This window comes from Nicotiana attenuata, unplaced genomic scaffold (assembly GCF_001879085.1).
Source record: "Nicotiana attenuata strain UT unplaced genomic scaffold, NIATTr2, whole genome shotgun sequence".
Lineage (NCBI taxonomy): Eukaryota > Viridiplantae > Streptophyta > Magnoliopsida > Solanales > Solanaceae > Nicotiana > Nicotiana attenuata.
The window spans coordinates 134,025-159,902 of record NW_017671249.1 but is presented as its reverse complement, the minus strand read 5'-3'; the positions used below and the strand labels follow the sequence as shown (position 1 = coordinate 159,902).

Sequence of the window (25,878 nt, the reverse complement as noted above, 5' to 3'; positions counted from 1 at the left end):
TTCCTAACATATTGTTTTCCTTTCTTAACTGCTACTTGCTTATTGATGCTTCCGTGTCTAATTGCTTCTTGTTAAATGTTGTTTTCTCTGTTGAAGGTATTAATTGTTCCGTAGTTTCATTATATTATATTGTGGGTTTACGATGGTTTATTGGTGCTTCATGGTACACTTTGGTTGGTCTCGCTGTGTAGTATTAATGTTGAGGTTTCATAGCTGTATAGATCTCCCGTTATCATGATTTGAGTAATAAATGTTGTGGAGGGTTTGAGCTAAACTGTGAAATATTTGTTCTTATTTTGTGATTGGTACTGATATGGTGGGATCGGGTTGCATGCCGCAACAGGAGGAATAAGAGGGAAATGTGATTGTCTGATGGGATCGGGTTGCGCGCTGCAAAAAGGAGTAATAAGGGTGGATATGTAGGATCGGGTTGCACGCTGCAACAGGAGGAATAAGGGTGATATATTGAGGAGTAATAAATGTGGACTGGTGGGATCGGGTTGCACACCGCAACAAGGAGCAATAAGGGTTAATGTCCATATTGTTATTGAATATATGGTGGGATTGGGATGCATGATGCTTCATTTGTTGTTTATGTATTCTTCTTCTGCTGAGATTCATTATTGTGGTGTTGAAACTCTCTTAAGAATTGGTTATAGCTGAGCATTAGTAGAACGACTGGTTCCGTATTATTTAATGCAAGATACTGTCTTATTTCATTCTGTATCTTCTTTTTGCCTTATTATAAACTGTTGCAGGATATATTATTTATGCCCCGCCGTAGCCTCGTCACTACTTCGTCGAGGTTAGGCTCGGCAATTACCAGTATATGGGGTCGGTTGTACTGATACTGCACTCTGCACTTTCTATGCAGATTTCGGAGCTGGTAGTGGCTGATCTAGAGGTCGGTTGCTGATACCTCATTCAGGAGACCCAAGGTAGTCCTGCAGGCGTCCACAAGCCCTTACGTCCCCTCCTATACTCTATATCTCTATTTTATTTACTTTCGAGACAGATGTATCTTTCTTTCAGACCAGTATTTGTAGTAAATTGTAGAAAGTTCGTGAGTTGTGACACCAGTTTCTGGGTGGTAACTATTTCGGTTTTGTTAATAGTATAAGGGTAATCGGTTAATCATGTACTTCCACTTTTATTTCCGCTTATATAGTTTTTGTTAAATTTCAATTATAAAAAGGTAAAGGAAAAGGTGTTTCTCCAACGTTGGCTTGCCTAGCGAGTGCGATGTTAGGCGCTATCACGGACCCGAAGGTGGAAAATTCGGGTCGTGAGAAGTTGGTATTGGAGTACTAGGTTGCCTAGGTCTCACAATTCACGAATAAGCTAGGTAGAGTCTGAGGGATCGGTACGGAGACGTCTGTGCTTATCCCTTAGAGGCTACAGATTTAGGAACAATTTCACTTCTATTCATCTCTGTCGTGCGGTTTGATTTCTCAATGCTAATTGAACTCTTTACTCTGTTCTTTTCGCAGATGGCGAGAACACATACCGCTTCATCAATTGATCAGCAGCCCGAGCCTCTAGCGGCAGCTCCTACGAGGATAAGAGGAGGAGGCCGAGGTCGTGCTAGAGGCCGAGGCAGGGGCAGGGCTCAGCCTAGAGCTCGAGCAGCAGCACCAGCGGCGGAGCCTCAGGTAGAGTTCGATGAGGAGGCTCCGGCCCAGACCATTCCAGCAGGGCCAGCTCAGGTTCCAGAGGGGTTCATAGCTACCCCGGTACTTCAGGATGATTTGGTCCGTCTGGTAGGCCTTATGGAAAGTGCCAGTAAGCTTCCTGTAGCACCAGCCGTCTCTCGGGCTGGGGTATGAGCACAGACTCCCGCTACTCACACTCTGGAGCAGGTGGCTCCCCAATTTCAGACTCCAGCAGCTCAGCCTGTTGGGGTAGTTCCGCCGGGTGTTGTAGCACAGACCGATGATGGATCCGCTATGTCTTCTGATGCCTTGTGGATATTGGACAGGTTTACCAAGCTTTTCACTACTACCTATGGTGGTACATCTTCAGAGGATCCCTATGACTATTTGGACAGTTGTCACGAGGTTTTACGGAACATGAGGATAGTGGAGACCAATAGGGTCGACGTTGCTGCCTTTCATTTATCAAGCTCCGCCAAGAAATGGTGGAGGGATTATTGTTTGGCCAGACCAGCTGGGTCGCCAGCTCTTACTTGGGACCAGTTCTCTTAGCTATTCTTGGAGAAGTACCTTGCTATCACTCAGAGAGAGGACTATCGGAGGCAGTTTGAGCACCTTCGGCAGGGTTCTATGGCCGTCACTCAGTACGAGATACTAAATTTGTGTAGTTTCGGCCCGTCATGCTCTTCTTATACTTCCCACCGAGAGAGGGGGTGAGGAGGTTTATTGAGGGACATTCTCAGTCTATCAGATTGCAGATGGCTAAGGAGACAACCAATGTGGCCAGACGAGTTGAGATGGTTTTAGCTTAGGGGAGTGGCCAGGGGTCTGNGTACTCCAGGACGCTCTGGTCCGTCTAGTGGGCCTTATGGATAGTGTCACTTGGGCAGCTTATTTCCTATGGCACCAGCTGTCTCTCAGGTTGGGGGAGGAGCACAGACTCCCGCTACCCGTACTCCAGAGCAGATGGCTCCCGAGTTTCAGACTCTAGCAGCTCAGCTAGTTGGAGCAGTTCAGCCGGGTGTGGTAGCTCAGACTGGTGAGGGAGCAGCTATGTATGCCGATGCTTTGTGGAGGTAGGATAGGTTCACCAAGCTGTTCACTACTACTTTTGGTGGTACATATTCTGAGGATCCTCAGGACTATTTGGACAGCTGTCATAAGGTTCTTCGGAACATGGGGATAGTGGAGACCAATGGGGTCGACTTTGCTGCTTTTCGTTTGACTGGATCCGCCAAGACTTGGTGAAGAGATTATTGTTTGGCTAAACCTTCTGGGTCACTAGCTTTGACTTGGGATCAGTTTTCTCAGCTATTTCTGGAGAAGTTTCTTCCTATCACTCAGAGGGAGAACTATCGGAGGCAGTTTGAGCATCTCCAGCAGGATTCTATGACCGTCACTCAGTACAAAACCAGATTCATTGACTTGGTCCGTCGTGCTCTTCATACACTTCCCACTGAGAGAGAGAGAGAGAGAGAGAGAGAGAGAGTGAGGAGGTTCATTGAGGGACTCGTTCAGCCTATTCGATTGCAGATGACTAAGGAGACGGGGAGCGAGATTTCTTTCCAGGATGCAACCAATGTGGCCAGGAGAGTTGAGATGGTTCTATCACAGGGGAGTGGTCAGGGGTCTGACAAGAGGCCTCGTCATTCGGGCCGGTTTAGTGGTGCCTCATCTGGAGGCAGGGATTCCTTTGGTAGGGCCATTCTTCCAGACCGTCTCATTCAGCACTTCAGGCTTCTCACGGTGCTCCAGGTGGTCGTGGTTCTCATATGCAGTGTTCAGATCGGTTGCCCTACAGTGCACCGCCAGCTCCTATCAGTACACCTCCACTCCAGAGTTTTCAGAGTGGTTATTCAGGCCGTCAGGGTCAGCAGCCGAGGGCTTGTTATACTTGTGGAAATATGAGGCATATTGCTAGATTTTTCCCTCGAGCACCGAGTAGCTCTCAGCATCAGGGTTCCCGTGCCATGGTTCAGGCACCGAGTGTTCTACCGCCCGCTCAGCCAGCTAGAGGTTGAGGTATAGGTTCTAGAGGTGGAGGTAGAGGTATTAGAGGTGGAGGCCAGCCAGCAGGAGGCCGTCCCAGAGATGTAGTTCAGAGTGGTGGGGCCCATCCCCGATGTTATGCTCTTCCAGCCAGGCCTGAGGCTGAGGCCTCCGATGCAGTTATCACAGGTACTGTTTTGGTTTGTAGTAAAGATGCTTCAGTTCTATTTGATCCAGGATCTACATAATCTTATGTATCATCTTATTTTGCTTCATATTTAGTCATTCCTCGTGATTCTTTGAGTGCTCCCGTGTATGTGTCCACACCAGTAGGGGATTCTATTGTTGTGGATCGTGTCTATCGCTCGTGTGTGGTTATTATTGGGGGTCTTGAGAGATCTCCTACTTCTCGATATGGTCGACTTTGATGTCATTTTGGGGATGGATTGGCTATCACCTTATCATGCTATATTGGACTGTCACGCCAAGATCGTGACCTTAGCATTGTCGGGGTTGCCTCGATTAGAGTGGAGAGGGACTCCTGGTCATACTACCAGCAGGTTTATCTCTTATACGAAGGCTCGGCGTATGGTCGAGAAGGGGTGTTTGGCTTATTTGGCGTATGTCGTGATTCGAGTGCTGAGGTTCGTTCTATGGATTCTGTGCTAGTTGTCTGGGAGTTTCCAGAGGTGTCACCTGCATACCTGTCGGGGATGCCACCCGACAGGGATATAGACTTTTGCACTGATTTGGCTCCGGGCACTCAACCCATTTCTATTCCTCCATACCGTATGGCCCCACCAGTGTTAAAGGAATTGAAGGAGCAGTTGCAAGACTTGCTTGATAAGGGCTTTATTAGACCCTGTGTCTTGCCCTGTGGTGCGCCAGTGTTATTTGTTAAGAAGAAGGATGGATCGATGAGGATGTGCATAGATTACCGGCAGTTGAACAAAGTCACCGTCAAGAACAAGTATCCATTCCTGAGGATTGATGACTTATTTGATTAGCTTCAGGGTGACACGGTGTTTTCAAAGATCGACTTGAGGCCTGGCTACCATCAGTTAAGGATTAGGGCATCCGATGTCCCTAAGACAGCTTTTCGGACTCGATATGGGCATTATGAGTTCTTAGTGATGTCATTTGGCTTGACAAATTCCCCAGCAACATTTATGGATTTGATGAACCAGGTGTTCAAGTCCTATCTGGATTCCTTTTTGATTGTTTTCATTGATGATATCTTCATCTACTCCCGCAGCCGAGAGGAGCATGAGCAGCATCTTCGAGTCATTCTCCAGACTCCAAGAGACTGTCAGTTATATGCTAAGTTTTCAAAATGTGAGTTTTGCTTGAGTTCAGTTGCATTCTTGGGTCACGTTGTATCAGCAGAGGGTATTCAGGTAGATCCTAAGAAGATTGAGGTAGTCAAGGATTGGACTAGACCCACATCAGCTACAGAGATCCGAAGATTCTTGGGTTTGGCGAGTTATTACCGTCGATTAGTGGAGGGGTTTTCATCCATAGTAGCCCCATGACCAGGTTGACCCAGAAGGGTGCCCCGTTCAGATGGTCGGACGAGTGTGAGGCGAGCTCCCAGAAGCTCAAGACAGCTTTGACTACGGCGCCGGTGTTGGTGTTGCCCACATATTCGGGGTTATATATAGTATATTGTGATGCATCTTGTATTGGACTTGGTGCGGTGTTGACGCAGAATGGCAAGGTTATTGCATATGCCCCGCGGCAGTTGAAAATTCACGAGAAAAATTATCCAGTTCATGACTTGGAGCTAGAAACCATTGTTCACGCGCTGAAGATTTGGAGGCATCATCTATATGGCGTGTCGTGTGAGGTGTTCACGGATCATAAGAGTTTACAGTATTTGTTCAAGCAGAAGGAGCTCAATTTGAGGCAGAGAAGGTGGTTGGAGCTATTGAAAGACTATGATATCACCATCTTGTATCATCCCGGGAAGGCCAATATGGTGGACGATGCCTTGAGTAGGAAGTCGGCTAGTATGGGTAGCCTTGCATATATTTCAGTCGGTGAGAGACCGCTTGCTTTGGATGTTCAGGCTTTGGCCAATCGGTTCGTGAGGTTGGATATTTCTGAGCCCAGCCGTGTTCTAGCTTGTACAGTCGCTCGATCTTCATTATTCGAGCGTATCAGAGATCGGTAGTATGATAACCCTCATTTGCTTGTCCTTAGGGACACAGTGCGGCACGGAGATGCCAAGCAGGTTACAGTTGGAGATGATGGAGTTTTGAGGAAGCAGGGTCGTGTTTGCGTGCCTAATGTGGATGGACTTCGTGAGTTGATTCTAGAGGAGGTCCATAGTTCCCGGTATTCTATTCATCCCCGCGCCGCCAAGATGTATCAGGACTTGCGGTAGCATTATTGATGGAGAAGGATGAAGAAGGATATTGTTGCATATGTAGCTCGGTGTTTGAATTGTCAGCACGTAAAGAACGAGCATGAGACCTGGTGGTTTGCTTCAAAAGATTGAGATTCCTGAGTGGAAGTGGGAGCGTATCACTATGGATTTCGTCATTGGAGAGGAAGTTCAATGCAGTATGGGTTATTGTGGATAGGCTGACTAAGTCAGCGTATTTCATTCTTGTGGTAGTTTCATATTCTTCGGAGCGGTTGATAGAGATCTATATATGTGAGATCGTTCGTCTTCATGGTGTGCCCGTGTCTATCATTTCTGATCGAGGTACGCAGTTTACCTCGCATTTTTGGAGGGCAGTACAACGTGAGTTGGGTACGCGGGTCGAGTTGAGCACACCATTTCATCTTCAAACGGACGGACAGTCTGAGCGTACTATTCAGATCTTGGAGGATATGTTCCACGCTTGTGTTATTGACTTTGGGGGTTCTTTGGATCATTTCTTGTCGTTAGTGGAGTTTGCCTACAACAAAAGTTATCAGTCAAGCATCCAAATGGCTCCCTATGAGGCGTTGTATGGTAGACGGTGTCGATCGCCAGTTGGGTGGTTTGAGCCGGGGGAGGCTCGGTTGCTGGGTACAGATCTAGTACAGGATGCCTTGGATAAGTTTAAGATCATTTAGGATAGACTTCGTACAGCTCAGTCCAGGCAAAAGAGTTATGCTGACCGTAAGGTTCGTGATGTGGCATTTATGGTCAGAAAGAGAGTGTTGCTTCGAGTGTCGCCCATGAAGGGCGTGATGAGATTTGGGAAGAAGGGCAAGCTAAGCCCTAGGTTCATCGGACCTTTTGAGATCCTTGATCGAGTGGGAGATGTGGCTTACAGACTTGCGTTGCCGCCAGGTTTATCAGCAGTGCATCCAGTGTTTCATGTGTCCATGCTTCGGAAGTATCACGACGATCCATCCCACGTGTTAGATTTCAGCACTGTCCAATTGGACAAGGATTTGACCTACGAGGAGGAGCCGGTGGCTATTCTAGACCAGTAGTTTCGTCAGTTGAGATCGAAGAGTTATCCTTCGGTTCGTGTGCAGTGGAGAGGTCAGCCTGTTGAGGCAGCTACCTGGGAGTCCAAGTCCAATATGCGGAGCAGATATCCCTATCTTTTCACCGACTCGGGTATTTTTCTATACCTGTTCAAAGACGAACGGTTGTTTTAGAGGTGGAGAATGTGATGACCCAAAAAGTTATCTTCTATTTTAGAAGTCGTATATGTGTTCCGAGGCCTTAAAAACCTTATTTTATCTCTCCTCGATTTGCGTGCGCAGTCTGGGCGCGATTCCGGAAAGCCTTTATGTGGAAATTTGAGAAAATAATAATTTTTGCCTTTAAAAGTTGATTTTAGTTGACTTTGATCAATATTTTGAGTAAACGGACCCAGACCCGTGTTTTGACGGCCTGGAGGGTCCGTAGTAAAATATGGGACCTGGGCGTATGCCCGGAATCAAATTCCGAGGTCCCTAGCTCGAGAAATGAATTTCTGATAAAAATTGTTAAACTGAAATTCCAAAGGTTTTGAGAAATTAGTAAATGTTTGATCTCGTTAGTATCAGGCCCATATTTTGGTTCCGGAACCCGGTACAGGTTTAATATGATATTTAAATCATGTTTGTGAAATTTGGTGAAAAACGGAGTTTATTTGACGTGATTCGGACCTTTGGTTGAGAAAGTAGAAGTTTTGAAACTATCTTGAAAATTTCATGTGTTTTGGTGTTGAATTCATAGTTCTAGGTGTTATTTTGGTGATTTGATCGAGCGAGCAAGTTCGTATGATGTTTTAAGACTTGTGTGCATGTTTGGTTTGGAGCCCCGAGGACTCGGGTGAGTTTCGGATATGCTATAGAGTGATTTTGGAACTTAAAAATTTGCTGGTGTAACTGGTGTCTGTAGCAGGCCTCTGATCTCGCAATTGCGAGGTCAGGCTTCGCAAATGCGAACCAAGCAGGCATGGCAATTGCGAGGTATTGATCACAATTGCGAAGAAAAGCCTGGGCCAGCAGAGTTCGCAAATAAAATCTTCGCAATTGCGAAGGGTGTCTGGGGAAGGGCATGTTCGCAAATGCGAACATTTACTCGCATTTGTGAGGAACAGTGTTCGCAAATGCGACACTTTCTTCGCATTTGCGAAGGCAGCAGGACTGTGAAGGGCTTCGCATTTGCGATGGCTCCTTCGCATTTGCGAAGCTCAGGTCGCAAATGCAACATCTGCAGCTGTTTAAAACATAAGTTAGATGGGATTTCCTCCCATTCTTCACATTTTTCAAATCCTAGAACCCTAGAGGCGATTCTCCCAAGACCAATTCTTCCCCATTCTGTTTAGCATGTTCCCTTCCCGTTTTCTAATATATTGCTTTCCTGTCTTAACTGCTACTTGCTTATTGATGCTTCCATGTTTAACTGCTTCTTGTTAAATATTATTTCTCTATTAAAGGTATTAATTATTCCGTAGTTTCATTATATTATATTGTGGGTTTACGATGGTTTATTGGTGCTTCATGGTACACTTTGGTTGGTCTCGTTGTGTAGTATTAACTGTTGAAGTTTCATAGCTGTATAGATCTCCCCTTGTCATGATTTGAGCTATAAATATTGTGGAGGGTTTGAGCTAAACTGTGAAATACTTGTTCTTATTTTGTGATTGGTACTGATATGGTGGGATCGGGTTGCACGCCGCAACAGGAGGAATAAGGGTGAAATGTGATTGTCTGATGGGATCGGGTTGCTCGCCGCAACAAGGAGTAATAAGGGTGGACAGGTGGGATCGGGTTGCACGCCGCAACAGGAGGAATAAGGGTGATATATTGAGGAGTAATAAGGGTGGACTGGTGGGATCGGGTTGCACGCCGCAACAAGGAGCAATAAGGGTGAATGTCCATATTGTTATTGATTATATGGTGGGATCGGGATGCGCGCCGCATCATTTGTTGTTTATGTATTCTTCTTCTGCTGAGATTCATTATTGTGGTGTTGAAACTCTCTTAAGAATTGGTTATAGCTGAGCATTAGTAGAACGACTGGGTTCCGTATTACTTAATGCAAGTTATTGTCTTGTTTCATTCTGTATCTTCTTTTTGCCTTATTATAAACTATTGCAGGATATATTGTTTATGCCCCTCCGTAGCCTCGTCACTACTTCGTCGAGGTTAGGCTCGACACTTACCAGTACATGCGATCGGTTGTACTGATACTGCACTCTGCACTTTCTGTGCAGATTTCGGAGCTGGTAGTGGCTGATCGAGAGGTCGATTGCTGATACCTCATTCAGGAGACCCAAGGTAGTCCTGCAGGCGTCCGCATGCCCTAGTGTCCCCTCCTATACTCTATATCTCTCTTTTATTTACTTTCGAGACAGATGTATCTTTCTTTCAGACCAATATTTGTAGTAAATTGTAGAAAGTTAGTGAGTTGTGACACCAATTTCTGGGTGGTAACTATTTCGATTTTGTTAATAGTATAAGGGTAATCGGTTAATCATGTACTTCCGCTTTTATTTCCGCTGATTTAGTTTTTGTTAAATTTCAATTATTAAAAGGTAAAGGAAAAGGTGAACAATTCTCTAACATTGACTTGCCTAGCGAGTGCGATGTTAGGCGCCATCACGGACCCAACGGTGAGAAATTCGGGTCGTGACATGTATTACTTGAAGTTTTTTATCTTGATAAAAAACGGAAGAAAAGTTCTTTCATTTGTTTTTTTTGTTTCACCAACTTAGTGAACTTCAACGTTACTATCAAATAAGAAGGAAAAAGTCCAGACATATTAGGGGCGTTATCCGACCCCACACAAATTAGAAAGCTTTAATGGAGACAACTTGAAGTAGTTTTCGAACTGAAAATCACGTTTTGAGACTTCCAATAAGTAAGCCATGGCGGCTGACTCGCAGCTGTTAATACTTAATAACATAATAGTAGTAATAGATATTTGAAATGCATGGATTAAACTACTTTAAAACAAAAATGTCACGTATTCATGTAGAACAATCACTTCATTGTTAGTCACAACATAAACAATTCTTACATTATAATCCTTGCATAAATAACATGTGAACCAAATGATCCCTTGCTAAAATAGGTTGCCCTTGTGCAATCACAATACTCCGTTAAATTTTAGCATGCGCGGCAGAAAAAAAGAGGCGAGAGCACCAACGGTGTGGGAATCGTTGGGATCACCCATTGAAGTTATGATCTTTCTCATAAGCACATCAGTTTATGAAGGCACAGGTGAGAAAATTAATGAATTTCAATCAAGACTAGGTTTGATGACTTCTACAATCATCTACAATAATTTCACAAACAGGTGGAGACAGATTACACTGAACATTAGAATTTGTTGGGGAAAGAAACAAAGGCATAGGATCTATTCTGGAAAAGAAACAATATGTAATAACAATCAAATCTGCGGATGCACTAGTTATTCTTCTATGCGCTGACAAGAACTAAAAGAGCACGAACCAACTACATGTCCTTACACCGTGCAAGGACCTTGTTCAGTCTCCTAGTGTCTGTTGATCAGTCCATGTTCGGGAGCCTTCTGTGCATAAAATCTTCTGTACTTGGAATCAACCTCTGTTAGGTAGTAGGTTCCTGGGGCGAGAAGGCTGCAATCCTTGCTGGTCACAAAGTTCTTGGCACCATATCTGTGCTCCATTAGTTTCATTATTTCGACGAATTTTTCAGGAGTGAACTACACAAGATGTTATTGTCAGTCAGGGTTATGATGAAAAAAGAGAGATAATACAATAAAAAATCACCAACAGCTGCTTGGATATCCAAGCTTAAATAAAGTCAATGATGGAGCCCAAATCCACGATTGAGTTGTAGATCAAAATTTAGCATACCTCATGTCTCGATTCCAACTTCTCCGCAACATTCATCACACTTGCGATGTTTGACAAACTAAAAGGATGTTGACCTTCGTTAAACTTTAGTGAAAACATTGTTGCAGTCAAACCACTCCCATAGGAGAACATGATTGCCCTCTGACCAGCCTGAGGTAACAAAATGATTCAAAACTGGAAGAAAATGTAGAAAATGGACATGAACAATCAAATGGAATGAAAGAAGAGAAGTAACTTGTATTTACCAATGTGTTGTGCTTATTGTGAATGAGGGATGCAAAAGCAGCATAGAGAGACGCGGTGTACATGTTGCCAACTTGTTTTGGTATCAATGTGATAGGTTGCACCTTCTGGTCATAAAACGGTTTAGCAACTTGCTGGGATGCCTGTAATATGCATAATAAAAATCCATTTTCAGTTCAGTCTTCGAGCTATTTATCCTACTTAAGACTTCATTTCATCATTTTGAGTGAAGTACTGGAAGACAATCGCAGGAGATCACTTGTAAAATAAAGAAATATTTAAGGAAGAAAAGAGTGGGAAATTGTTAGTGAACCTTCTCAAGATCACGGCTTTGGTAGCTTTCATCACCGGTTAAGGATTCAAACGGAGCTAGAATTTGTTTGGCAGACTCATCAACAGAGCTGCAAATGCAGAAATGGGGATGATTAGTCCAAAGAATTCCTTTAAACAATAAGAAGATTCCTCTCTAACACAGAAGATTTGTAACACACCTAGCATTCCTTAGAAAGTCGTTGAACAGCAATCGACCAAAGCTCTTCTGCACGAGCTGCAAGATTAAGAAAAGATTCAGACAACTGTTCAATCACTTTATCTAGAGAAGTAGAAAAAAATTATGAATCTGTATGGGGCTCATAAGCTACCTTGTTGTATGGTGAATGGAAAACAAAGTAGGCTGCATCAGTCATTGAGAATTGCTTGCCTTCCAATTTCTCATATCTAAAACATGGAAGTAAAAGGTCACTAAAAGATGATACTAGTTAAGAAGTCTTAACTCCAAATATATAGACACATAAATCGGCGGCTTACTTGTTGCATAAACTCTTGTAGCAAGAATCAAGTGCCATGAGATAACAGGTTTGTGAAAGTTTACCATCAACCACCTGCAACACAATTAACATTATACAGAGCAGATGAGAAATTCTGAAGCTTCAACAGTGATGATGCAGCATGCACAATTTTGGTACAATTAAGGAATTGATAAGAGATACTGAAAGTGTACAGATTGTCATGCAACGCATTTTTTCCTGATAAAATATTCATCCAATTTCCGTTAAGAACCAAAAAATATAGTTTAAGGTATCAGCAAGTGTTACCTTTCAAAAAATTCTATCAAGTTATATCCATTTCAATACGCACTACCTCAAAAAATCAACAACAATTTTAACCCAACACTTGGAGCAAAATATTACTTTGAAACATTCATGTGAAATTGATGATCAACAAGACAAACAGGGATAAAGGGGAATTACTGGATATTCACTGTCAAGGATGGGCTTGTAAAAATCATAGGCATGGGACATATGGCTAGCCCTGATCTTGCTTTCAAACACTATAGGAGCATCAGGCCCCACAAGCATAGCAATGGCTGCAGCTCCTCCAGTGGGCCGAGCAGGTCCCTCTGCATAGACCTGTAAACAGAAGCTCTTGAACAAGTTAATAAAGCTCATGCAAAAGCACAATGCATTTCACACTATGTATCTAATAAGGAAAGCTTTAGACAAAAATCAAGTTGTAGAATGCATTAAGATGATGATCATACCGCACTGTCTGTGCATACTACAAGTCCATAGCGTCCATCCCATGATGAGCTTTCCACCCAATTTACGCAGTTGAACAATGCAGCAGTTCCCCCATAGCAGGCATTAGTTGAGTCAACTCCTTCAATGTCAGTATTCCCATGTTTCTGTTTGTTTAAAATGGTGCAGAACCAGGATAAGTTTTATGATCACCGTATGTTATACGCATAAGGTAAAGCTTTAGCAGTGAAGAGGAAAGTCAATAAAGACAAACAAGCAAAAATAGTACAATGAACATTTTATTATCCAAGGATAAATATGACAGCAAATAGTAATCTCATTTTGGAGGAGTTACTTATGTTTTTCACTTGGTGACAATATAAAAGGGTAACAAAGGATCAGCTAAATTTGAGGCCCAAGATGAAACTAGGACATACTTAATGCACAATAAGTGACTTAAAGTGTTAAACATTTCACATCTTTTATAATACTTGGCTGCAACAAATATTTTTTTTATAAGAAAAAAACTTCGGCTGCAACAAATATTCTATTTTGAGCTAATCAGCAGTACATGACTCAAAGGCTTAGCAGTTAAGTCTCACTTGGCCACACATTTGAACAAACCATAATAGACTATTTTACTACTCAACATTGCCAAGAAGCAATAGCCAGTACCTCAAATATTTGCATTAAAAATGTCTTGATGGATTTGCTCTTGTCAATAACAGTTTCACTTCCAACCTCTAGCCGACCAATTTGCTTTGGATCAATAGCATACTTCTCCAGAAGGGAAGTAACAGCTGTCAAGCTAAAGATGAAAAATTTAATGAGAACAGAAGCAAACATAGGAGTATCACTTTTGCATGATTAGCTAATAAAGTTAGTTCCAATTCCTAACTTGTGCTAAAACACAAATATTTAAGTAATGAAATGAAATCGGACCAAATGAAGCACAACAATTATATAGAATTCACTTATCCGATCCCCACTAGTTTGGAATTGGTAGGTATAGTTGTACTCCCTATGTCCCAATTTATGTGATACTTTTTCCTTTTTAGTTTGTCCCCAAAAGAATGAAACTTTTTTATATTTAAAAATGATTTAACTTTAAACTTCCTATTTTACCCTAGATGAGATGATTCCACCCAAATGTTTATGACTTGTTTTAGACTAATAGTTTCAAAAGTCTTTCTTTTTTCTTGAACTCCACACCTAATCAAACAACACATAAATTGTGACGGAGGGAGTAGTCGTTTTTGCAGCTACAAAAGTTAGCCGTGTACCTCATCGATATAACATCTTCAACCTCAGTGCAAAAGCCCATGCAATCTTGTCCAAGACCAATTGTATACTTGCCTTTGCTTGCTCCATCATGAGCCTCCAATACTTCCTATACATTGCAATTTTACATAAATTAAAATTTCAAAAAATCACAATCCTAATGTCGGAAAGTTCTATTAGCAGATCTATTCCTTCAAAACTAAAAAGTCAATTTGAATATCACATTATGTCATAATACATGTGACATGCAAGTACAATAAATTAAAATCTATGATCTTAGATTCATTAATCGTTAGATCTAAACCAAAATGGTTCCTAACGTCCGGAGCAATTATTGACTTTCTCTTTATAACAACACTAAGGTAACAATACTCAATTTTAAAGTACAATAACAATACGCAATAACAGAGGAATTTCGAGAGTCTAAATTGTGATTATTACATAGCGAAAAGCTTTCTCCGAAATAGTAGACTTTCGTCACTCTTTTCATTTCCCCTCATCCAAATTACAGCACCAAAATACAATCGTAGATATACATCTGGAAGTATTTAATATTATACGCATGTAGATGTACGTATTTACAATTTGATATACAAAAATTTTACCTGCTGAAGGCAAGTAGGAGGAAAGTAAATCTCCATGGCGAGAATTCCGACATTCTTCGGTTGAGAAGCCATTTCCGATTGTTTCAACTGTAAACTTTGAGCACAGAAATTAACAAGATAAAAAAAGTAAACCTTCAATCACCGGACGCCGGTGTTTCTTTCGTTCTCCGGCGAGGAGAATGTTCAAGACGAAATCCTAGAAGGTCGGAAAGAGAGAGAGAGAGAGACGTCCGAGTGATTCTCTAAGGTAGAAAGAAGATGAGTGGAGTTGTTGTGTGTTGAGAAGCCTTCGCATGTTTCCGTTCGATTTATATACTACTATCGCACCCCCTCCCCCCCTCAAATGCAGACGTCATGACTACCCATCATTTTCCAAAATAGGATAATTACTTGTTAAAGGCATTCCGGTGCACTAAGGTCCCTGCTTACCGTAAAGAGTTTATCGAACACAATATATGCGGGACCCGAAATGCAGCCTTTCATGGCTCGAACACGTGAGTTCCTTGTCACATAACAACAATTTATCAATTGCGCCAAAGTTTCCCTCGGAATAATTACTCGATAATTATATCAATCTTTTCCGGGTGATTAACTGGGATCCACAAAGAGGTCTCGGTCAAAATCTCGTCCTATTATCTGTTTTTGTGTCGTTTTTTCATTCAAATTGATGTAACATTATTTTTTTATTAATTCGTTCGAAAAATAAATATTTTTTATATTTGAAAATGGAAATAATTATACTTTATTATTACTGAAATTTTTTGTAATCACATAAATATTATAATATATTTAAGACTATAAAATTTAAAAATTTTATTGTCGCATAAATATTGAGCATGACATATTTATAACCATAAATTTTAAAATTCTTTTGTTCTCTTAAATTTTATATCAAGTCAAAATTCATCACGTAAATGTAATGGGTGGAATGATATTTTCCGCACCTAGTGGTAAAAATTACACCAGGTAGCCATTGTAAATAGCTGTTATTTAGGAATTAGCCAATGTTTCTTAAATTTCAGCTTTCAGGTTCCAATTTTCGGGACACAAATGTCTTGAGTTATCTTAAATATAAGATTTTTAGTTCAAATTTTTAGAATAAAATAAATATTATCTAATTCCTAAATAGCAGCCTAAGAATGATTCTTTGTGCACCATCCCACGTATGTGTCAAATGGTGTCAATTTGCACTAATTGGTCTTTAATGAAAAAATGTAAAACCATCTTTGCTCCATAATTAAAGAACTAAAAAACCAAATTATTTTGCAAACATTAATTATGAATAAATACTTTTTGAAAAATATCAGGTGGGCCGACAAATCTGCTTTCCATAAAAGATGAAAACCCAGGATCTTTAATTTGCAACTGACAGCAAAGCCCTTACGCCCCAACTTCACTCTGCCTATGTGTTTCACGTGTCTATGGCCGGGTCTAGAATTAGAATCGGATTTTTTTCAATCTAATGGATTATCTGTTTTTAATTAGTTGAACTATTCACTTTACAAAATTATTTGAAGTTTCTGGTTAATAGGGAAATTTTAATGCTTACCTTATATTCACTGATCAAAATTTGACTCACGCCGAACGGCCGAAAGATAAATGAAAAATCATGTTTTGACATTGGTTCTTATAGTATGTTCTAGTGGTCAATAAAATATATGCAAAATATAAAAACTTAAAATAGAAAATACTACTCATCTTTAGTATGCTTTTCCTCATCTACCTATATTTTGATGGATATAGTTATTCGAGGTCATAAAAAAGAGTTGATCTTTTGTGGAATAGTTAAAGTGCGTGCAAGCTGATAAGACACCAATGTTATAAAGGAAAAAATAGCAAAAAGCTTACCCAATTTTTGGTACTCTTAGGGGTCGTTTGATAGGGAAACAAGTTATCCCATAATTAATTATCTCAAAATTAGTTATACCGGGATTAGTTATCCATCCTCCCATAGGGATTAAAAAAAATACTACAATCACGGAATAACTAATTTCAAAATTAGTTATACCACGATTTTATCACAACCAAACGTGAGATAAACGCATCTCAAAATTAATTTTGGAATTAAATATTCTTGTCTCTCGTACCAACGAGCCCTTATAGACAGAGTTCTAGCACTAATAAGTTATTGCATTTTCCTATATCCCACTCATTTAGAGGTCGTTTGGTAGCTGGTTAGAAAAAAGGTTATTCATGTATAAGGGGTAACATAACTTATACCATGTTTGGTAGGCAATAGTTATTTTGTATAAAATTCTGCATAACTAATACCATGTTTGGTTGACATTTTTTAATTATGCATAAATAATACATGTATAAGTTATGAGTCAATCTTTGTATTATTTTATGCGGGGTAGAAGATGGAATAACTAATACATGTATTAGTAATACATGGATAAAATACTGAAATGACAAATTTACCCCTATCACTTTACACATAAGGCTTCCTTATTTCTCTGCCAACCCGTCAGCAGGTTTCACTTGCTTTCACTTGCCAACTATATACCTTGTCTTCTCTCATTTTTAAAGAACAAACTAGCAAAAGCAAACTGAAGAAGCCACTAGAAAATGGAAATACCAAAACTAAGAAGTGAAAATCAAATATGCCTAAACTTCACATCGTTCAGTAGTATGACGAAGAAGTGAAAGTAACACCCAAAGTTCCTAACTAAATTGTTTCCTACATAAATGGAAAGAGAGAAAAAACAATGTAAAAGAAGGCCAGGGGTATAGTTGTAAACAAGCATTTTACTTTAAAATTTATATAATGTATATCAATTTCTAATACAACAAACCAAACATTCAAAAAAATAATCTCTGCATAACTTACCTGCATAACTAATCCCTGCATTACTTATCCCTGCATAACTAATACCTACATAACTAATACATGTATAACTAATACCTGCATAACTCTAACCGGCAACCAAACGACCTCTAATGTACAATTAATTATTTCTTATCCCTCGCACCAAACGAGAGCCCATTCAGACAAGGTTCTAGCACCAATAAATTATTGCATTTTCCTATACCCCACTCATTTAATGTACAATTATCATAACAAAACGAAATAAACCTAATTCAAATAGTCATAATTAAAGTTCAACTAACAGTATAAGCTCTGTTTACTCTGTTGCAACTTGCAACATTCATCTAGCGTCTTTCTCATTATTTGCACTCATGCTCTAATGTGTTTGAATTTGAAAAGAGTTTTTTCTATTTGCTTTCTGTAAAATTATATTCACGTTTAGAAAAAGAAATTTGTAAGGTCGACAAAATTTATGAGAGGAAGAATACCCAAAAAAGAAAAAGAAGGAAGTTAAAGATAGGCAATGTCTGTTTCGTACATGTTGTCCTAACCTTTTTTTTACGACATAATTATAAGAAAAAAGACAAATTTATCTTTCTTTTTAACTTCCTTTTTATTTCTATTTTCGTAACTTTTTTTTATTGAACTTCTCTAGTTTGGATGCCAATAGTGCTGACAGCCAAAACGACCCCATTAAATACATACAGATACAACTTGTAAATAAAGACCTCTGTTGGAGTATAAAATATATTAATACAGATTGGTGCCAAAACCAATACCAAATTGCAGATCAATTGAGTATGGACAACTATGGCCAAAGCACGTTCAAAGTTGACGAGGACAGAACAGGGGATTGTCGCTTTTATATTTTTAATTTATAGTTAATGAATTTTACCTGAAAAAGATTTATTGGACATTTATATTTTTAAATATTTTTCTGTATGTATATATTGGCCGAGCATTAGTAAATGGATCAATTGAATCTGATATGAAATATTAGATCCGCCTTTGTGTCCCATTCTCCTTAAATATATTGATATGGTTGAGTATAATATAGTGTCTTTGCTGATAGGGGCGTCCCCTCCTAGATCATGTATGATAATGTAATATTTTAAAATAGATACACACACATATTGTTTATTGTGAAAATGGTAATAACAATTAAATTTGATTATGAGATTCTACAAATACGTGATCTATTTTTATGCCGTTTGTTAAGCAGTTGATGCTATGTGAAAGATTTAGAGACAAGATTAGAGCTTGAGAGCAAGGTGTTAATCGAACCGAATGGTTAATAATTGGGGCCTCGAGCTTGCTTATTCGAGGACCTCGGGGTCGAGTCTGAGGCTCGGCTGGGAGCTATTGGGGGTAGGCGATGGGCAACTAACAGTTTGAATAAGATCAATGGCTCTTTATGACCAATAATGAACAATAAATAGAACGCAACGAATGCAAGCAATGAATGAAGTAATGAACTCAAGAGAATGTGTTAGAGAGAGAGAAGGTGTTCTTGTATATTTTAGTATGGAGCAACAAATAACTACAAAATGACAAGGATCCCCTTTATATTTGAGGGAAAACATAGTACAGAAGCATTAATTACAAAGATATGGGGCAGGCATAGCCACTCAATGCACTGATACGGGTCAGAGCTAAACCTCTAGATTTTGTCAGTCCTAGCCATGCGCCTAGGGAAATTCCCACTGTTTCACCGTAACTATCGATTTGCGTGGCCTCGAGGTTGGACACTGATGTTCCCTCGGGGTAAGATTCGATTGTGGCCTCGAGCCTTTGGAAACCTCGCTCCAGAGGCGTTGTAATGGCCGAAAATCGGGCCTTTCGATTTTACCGTATACAGATAGTCCCCGCGTTTCTTAGAGTAGAACGATTAGAAACGACCTTGATAACTGTCTCTTCTAACTTTCCCGCGATGACATCATACTTATGATGCAAGCCTTCATGATGACTGAAGCGTCCCGTCGGTTCATCTTTCCAGAATTATTCATAGCACTACCGTTTCTTATTCTTCAAAGCAACAATGTCACTGCCGGTTCGGCTCCCAAGGATGCATTAAATGCGCCTGCCGATACGTCTTTCAAAGATAATAATGACGCCGTCAGTTACGCTGCCAACCTTCCTATAAATGGGGACCCCCTGGAATCAACTTTTTATTCAAGTGTCTTCCAATATCTATCCATCCTTCTCCTTTCATCGTCCTCATCCATTGTCCATCATGTTCGAGGTCCACTACCTTAAGGATACATGGCGGCGTTCTCACCAGCCACCACATAGACCTTTTCCTGGGCCTTTTCTTGTTGAGCGAGATTATGCCGTCTTGTCGTCGTCGTCGTTGTTGTTGTTGTTGTCGTTGTCGTCATTGGCTCGAGATGACGAGGTAGGGAGGCCGATTTATCCCGGCTCGGGAAAAGGTTTGGACCCTACACCGCTGCTCAGGGGAGTGTTCGGACTTTACACCACTGCTCACCTCCCCCGACTACCTGGTGCGGCGCCTCACTCCCTTTACTTTCCATGGAGTGAGGTGGAAATATCTACCAATTGTCGCATCCCGCACCGGGTAACGTCTCAAGAAGTGGCTTACTGGTGAAATCCATACTAGCCAAATTTTTCACCCAACTACTTCTTCATTCCTTTCTGCTTCTTCTGCGTCACTTTCCTCTTCTCCACCACTTTCCTCTTCTTCATCTTCTCCCTTAAAGATGCTACTTTGGGAGACTGAGATGAGACCGTCGAGGAGGTGATGCTCGAACATGCTGTCGCTGAGGATGCTCCCCGGAGAATAGGCTAGGCTCTAGGCTTGAATCACGTGTGTACACCTTTTCGCTTCTTTGTTTTTGTGTAAGGACCCTTTGTGGGCTTTTGTAATCATATGTAAGGACCCCTCGTAGGCTTTGTAACTGTGCCTATTAATGGAAAAGATGTTTCTTCAATTTGTTTCTGTTGTATGCTATATTTCCCCTTATCTATGCTTGTAAAGAATCTGAGCGCTTGACCCCGCCGATCGGTACAAATACCGAGCCTGAGGGCGAGTGTTTCTTTTGACTTTGATTGCTTAACGCGGCTCCCCGTAGAACCCTTTATCATTCCTTGGACCGAGCCCAGATTGGACTGATAAATTCGGGTCACCGGGACCTTGACTTCGAGTTGAATGAGAGTGGGGCTTCGAATCCTTAGATCGAGGCTTGGCCTTCGGACTCGACGGTAATCTCCGAAGGGGAATTTTGCTTGGAGGTCCGAGGATAGAGACTGCCTTTAGGATTTCGAGAGCAGTCCCCGAGTGGATGTTTGCTCGAACCCGGGCCACCTGGGAACTCGTTTCGAACTTAGTGCAGGTAGCCTTAAGGCGTTGTAGATAGATCCTGGGTGAGGGTTTACCCGGATTTAGATGGTACCCCTAGACCAGACCCATATGAGTAGGGTTTAAGCGCTTATTCTCTTCTTGAGAGAAGCCCACGAGATCGGTACCATCTCGGGACTTGTATTGATGTCAATGGTTTACTTGGAGCCTGTCTTCTTTTTGTGGGGTTCCTCGAGGTCGGGTACCACCTCGGGACTTGCAATGATGCCAGTGGCTTCTTGGAGCCTAACTTCTTTTTGATGGAGGTCCTCGAGGTCGGGTACCACCTCGGGACTTGGCTGACGCAAGGTTTTTGACCTAGAAGCGTCGTATGGCGACGTCAAGTGTAGGAAACGGCTACGAAATGACCGAGGCAATTCCGCTGGCGTATCTTTCCAAAGCGATAAAAGCTTTAGCCAACATTTTTAATCATCCTTCGGGAAAGGCGAGTGGTCGCCGCTTTTTCCATATATGGGGTTGTTCGCGCCCTTTTTGAGATTCTGCTATACTGAGTAGTTATCCTCTTTCACAGAGTTCTCCTTTCTTGCGCCAATTTTTCTTTAACCCAAGAATTCCGACCGAGTCTTCATTTCCCCTTCCTTCGTCTTACTGTAGCCATGGCTGCTATGCCTGAATCCGCTTAGCAAGGAGGCAAGAGCTCCGCCTCTGGGCACTTTGCTTCGGGAGGGAGTCTCCTACCAGAAGAGACTCCCAATGTTCGAGGTTATCGGGATTATGCATCGAAGACCATTTCTTTAATAGGAGAGAAGTATCTGGAATCAGTGAGGAGAGACTGTGGATGGGGGGAGAAAGTAGCAATTGCGCGTACTTTCCCAGGGAGAGAGCGTTATGGATCATCCTGAGGGGCTGTTGAACATATATATGTACCCCTTCACGCTAGGCCCCCCTGATAGGGTCGTGCTTGATTTTTGTCGGAATACCGGGTTACCTTGGTGTAGATTCATCCATCATTTTGGTGGATAGTATTGATGATGAGGTTCTTTGCAGAGAAGGCAGGGCTTGAATTCACGCTCAGTCATCTTATCAGGCTGTACCAGCTCTTTCACCATCGAGTTCTGTTAACCTTACGATGCCGGTTGGCCACGCCTTTCTTTGTTGATGGTGAAGAAAATGGAGATCGGGAGTGGATGAGTCGACTCGTCCGAGTACGGACTGCTGATATCATCCCCGTGGAGTTTATGCCATTCCCCGAGGAATGGAATTATACACGTAAGTGGTACACTTGTGCCTTCGTATATTTTTAATTATGGTGGAGGAGTGTTCCGTGAATGTGTCTTCTTTCCCTCTTCTGCAACAATTTCATGGATGCCATGCGAGGTCCCTGATCTGCCGAGTTGGGCTCGGGAGTTGGCGGCTCACTCGACCCGCGACGAGCTCAAGTGGCGAGCTTTGTCTAGGAGCCGATGGGAGGCAAAATATCATGGTATGTGCTGGCGATTTGTTCCCTCCCTCCCCCCCTTTTTTTTTGGAAAAGCATTTTCTCTTTCTGCGTACTGACCATGTCGTTGTAGATGTTGGGGAGCCTTCCGAGGCGAGGCCGTGCCCCTTGGAGAGGGAGAAGGGTTGCTAGCTTCTGGGCTAAAGAATGATAACAATAAGCAAGAGATACCTTTGCAGGGCGATGGTGCTCAAAGCAAGGTGAACTTGGACCGGAGGCCTGGAGTGGAAATATTGACTGAGCCTACCACGCCCGTGATTTCTGGTTTTGGAAAGGCGGTTTCTCCTCCGATGTCGCCCTCTTTTTCCGCCGGAGGTACTTTGAGGGATACTCGAAACCTGGGATCATATGCGCCAAGCGCCCGTTGTCACACCTCCTTTTTCTTACTACACCCCGGGAAGGGATATAATAAAGGGAGTTTTTCCAATTAAAGGACAATCGAAACGGGATTCATCTTATTAAGAGATTCAGAGTCGCCACTTGGGAGATTTATGGTGTCCCAAGTCACCGGTTTGAATCCCGAGTCGAGGAAAAGGTTTGACTCTGTTTAACAGTCGCGAACCAGAAATCCGGGTAAGGAATTCTGTTAACTCGGGAGAAGGGATTAGGCACTCCCGAGTTCCGTGGTTCTAGCACGGTCGCTCAACTGCTATATTTGGCTAAAGTCTGATTTTAATACATGTTATGCTATCGTGCAATTTTAAAAATTACTTACCGCTTTTAATTAAATTTTTTAAGAAATTGAACGTCGTTTAAAAACGTGTTTTTGGATCACGTCACATGAAATGCACCCGGATCCTCGACATATTTTTATTCAACGTTTTGGGATTTGGATTTGGGTTGCATGAAATGCACACCCGTATTTAGGAAGGTAAAATTATTAAAAGGCGCACCTAAAGCAGCTAATATTATTATCTTTGCGGGAGGCCGTGAAATTCGCTAAACGGCCCGTTCCGAATTCTAAGTATTTTAATAGGAACTTTTAAATAGGGCCTCGCAATTTATGCATTTTTGTTTGGCGGGGCTCACCTCATTTTATTATTTAAAGGCCATCCCAAAGCAAACTATAGTTTTCTGTTGAATTTGTCTCTAAATGGTCCTAATAAATTAATATCTATTGCCATTACTTAAAGTAAACAAGGAATTTGGGCTTCAAGTTCAAGCCCACGCTTGAACAAGAGGCGCACCTCTTAATTCAAACACGCTACCTAACGAGAAAATCCAAAACCATGTTACTAAATTTAATCCCGGGATCTTAACATGAATCCTAACTTTTAGTATATTTAGGCTTCGCCAATTAACCCAGTTCCTGTTAACATGAACTTGCCCTGCGATTTGGGCCTTCTTAATATCTAGCCCGATCTAAACGAACGAGTTTGGTTTTCTATTTAGTAGCAAGGCCACATCATTGGGCCCAAATTTTATTCAAAGGTTTTTCTTTTTTCTTTGGCTCAGTATTGAGCCCAAGAAATTAGCTCTTAGACCTGCAGCTAGTTGAAACCAATAGGCTATTGATCAATAATGTTTCAATAACAGTGGGCTATTGATTCAAGGGTATTTCATTATGCATTTCAAACAAGTCCAAATTAACATCCAACACGCATGAAGCATGGCCTAGTGCCTTACGATTTACAAAACAGGATTCAACACATATGATTTACAAGACTGAAACTAAATATCTCGTATTAGAGCTCTTTGATAATGCAGTTCTTACAATTCCAACAAGCTGATGGTTCAATTACTCACGAAGCACACTGTATTAACGCTACTAACAGATAAATGAAACACACATGATGATTGTCCCCATGTATTCAACCATGATTCGTAATTAAAACTTAAACTAAGCTAAGTATACCTACTGCTATTTGGAACATGTTTTTTCCTAACTCTAAAGGCCTAACAATTCCGTTGTTCACAAATTACACTAAATTAATATTAATGTCAGGATAGCTATACGATTACAGAGTTCAGCAGTCCACTATAAATCGAATGTCCAAAACAGTCCAAATCAATTTAAAAGCAGTCCTAATTATACAGTCCATGTGTCTATTGTTCATGTAATACAAACCAAATAACTAACATCAACTAACATCTATTTAATTATAAGCAACAGAAAACATCCAACGAGCATAGATCTGATGAACACTTTTCATTTCAACTCCAATCCAAAGCTACATCGAGGTGAATTCGAAGATGTGTACCTGGAATTTGAAATACAACAAGGAAAAGGAGAGATCAGCAGCAGTGTGGGCTAAACACAGTTTCAAACAGCAAAGGACAGCAACAACTATTTCAGCTTGCAATTCAGTAGAACCAGCAACGAAAAACACCAGCAAATAGACTCAAAAATTGACTGAACCGACCAATTTTAGCTTGAAACGACCAAAACAGCTCAAATACACCCAAAAATAGCTCGAATTTGAACCCAGGACACTTCTGAAGCTTCAGCACTTAAAAGTCAAGCTAAGAGATGAGAATTAATGCCTAGAACTCAAAATTAACCTAGAAAATTCAATGTAACAGTGTTTTTTTTTTTGGAGTTTTCTACTGGTTTTTCTCTTTTTTGTTTTGATTTTTTTTTGAAGGACTATTAAGATCGGAAACTCAGATTTGATTTCCTTAGAATTTGAAATTCAAATTTGGAGGATCAGCTTTTTCAGGGATGGTTTTTGAGGAATTAAAGGCTGGAAGTCTGGAGAACTTTTCAGAGGTCTAGACTTGTTTATCAAGGCACTAGGCTTCCCTTTAATAGGCAAGAATAGGGGCAGAAGGTTCTGGAAATTTTTACTCATTTTCCCCCCTTTTTATTTTCGGAAATTGCTCATTAGTTCTAAAGTTTTGACTTGTTTCTCAAGTCACTGCACTAAACTACTGAAATTTATACTAAAGCCCTATTCTAGAAGAGTCTAGGGTGTTCCTAATCTGTTACTACAAGATTCTTTCTCTTTGAAGTGTCCAAATTACCCTTGAAATAAGTCTAAAATTACTACTCTATACTTACTAACCCTAGTCCTCTTAAGCTTGGTCAAATGACCATGGTTAATTACTCACCAATGCTGGAAATTTTCAGTTATGTCCAAACAACTCTTAGAAATCCTAACAATTAAACTAATCAGCCTAATTAATCAAAACTAGACTTTAGACCTAATGGACACTAATATCCTAAGGTTAAGAACAATGAATTACAATTAACTAACACATAAAAATTGAAACTAACGTAGAATTTACAAAAATGTGAATCAAAATGAATCGACATTAATTCTAAGAACACTGGGAAGATAAACAGAAAAAGTTAAACTAAACTAATCATTAAAAGTGAAAATCAAAGAACAGGAACTAAACACTGTATTGACTAACAGAAAAATCACAACAAAATCCACAAAACAAAAATTAAACTAAAAATAACACAAAACAGAATCAACAAATGAAAAATAAAAAAAAATATAATCAAATAAGAAGGAAAAACTTACTGATTTAACCCTAGCTTAATTAACTTTGAATTTGGCCCCAAAAATAATATTATATGTTTGTTCTTTACCAAAACAAACACATAATATCATTTTTGGAACCATTTGAATACTGAGAAACCCCCCTGAACTTCGACTCGGACCTTGACATAAACCCTAGATTTGGGATTCGAAAGGTTTATGCCGGGTTTGAAGGAATCTGGCTTGGGATTTGGGAAGAG

General features: G+C 40.9%; 1 protein-coding gene across 1 annotated transcript; it reads right to left on the bottom strand.

Moving 5' to 3' along the window:
• Positions 1-10,305: 10,305 nt before the first annotated feature.
• LOC109207029 (hydroxymethylglutaryl-CoA synthase-like) lies at positions 10,306-14,961 on the bottom strand. The gene is made up of 12 exons (XM_019369908.1): positions 14,568-14,961; positions 13,965-14,071; positions 13,357-13,489; positions 12,705-12,848; positions 12,415-12,573; positions 11,972-12,045; positions 11,806-11,881; positions 11,656-11,711; positions 11,478-11,565; positions 11,167-11,307; positions 10,922-11,071; positions 10,306-10,767 (listed from the first exon to the last, which is right to left on the bottom strand). The coding sequence occupies exons 1-12, from the start codon at positions 14,637-14,639 to the stop codon at positions 10,579-10,581; spliced, it is 1,389 nt and encodes a 462-aa protein (XP_019225453.1). The 5' UTR covers positions 14,640-14,961; the 3' UTR covers positions 10,306-10,578.
• Positions 14,962-25,878: the final 10,917 nt, after the last annotated feature.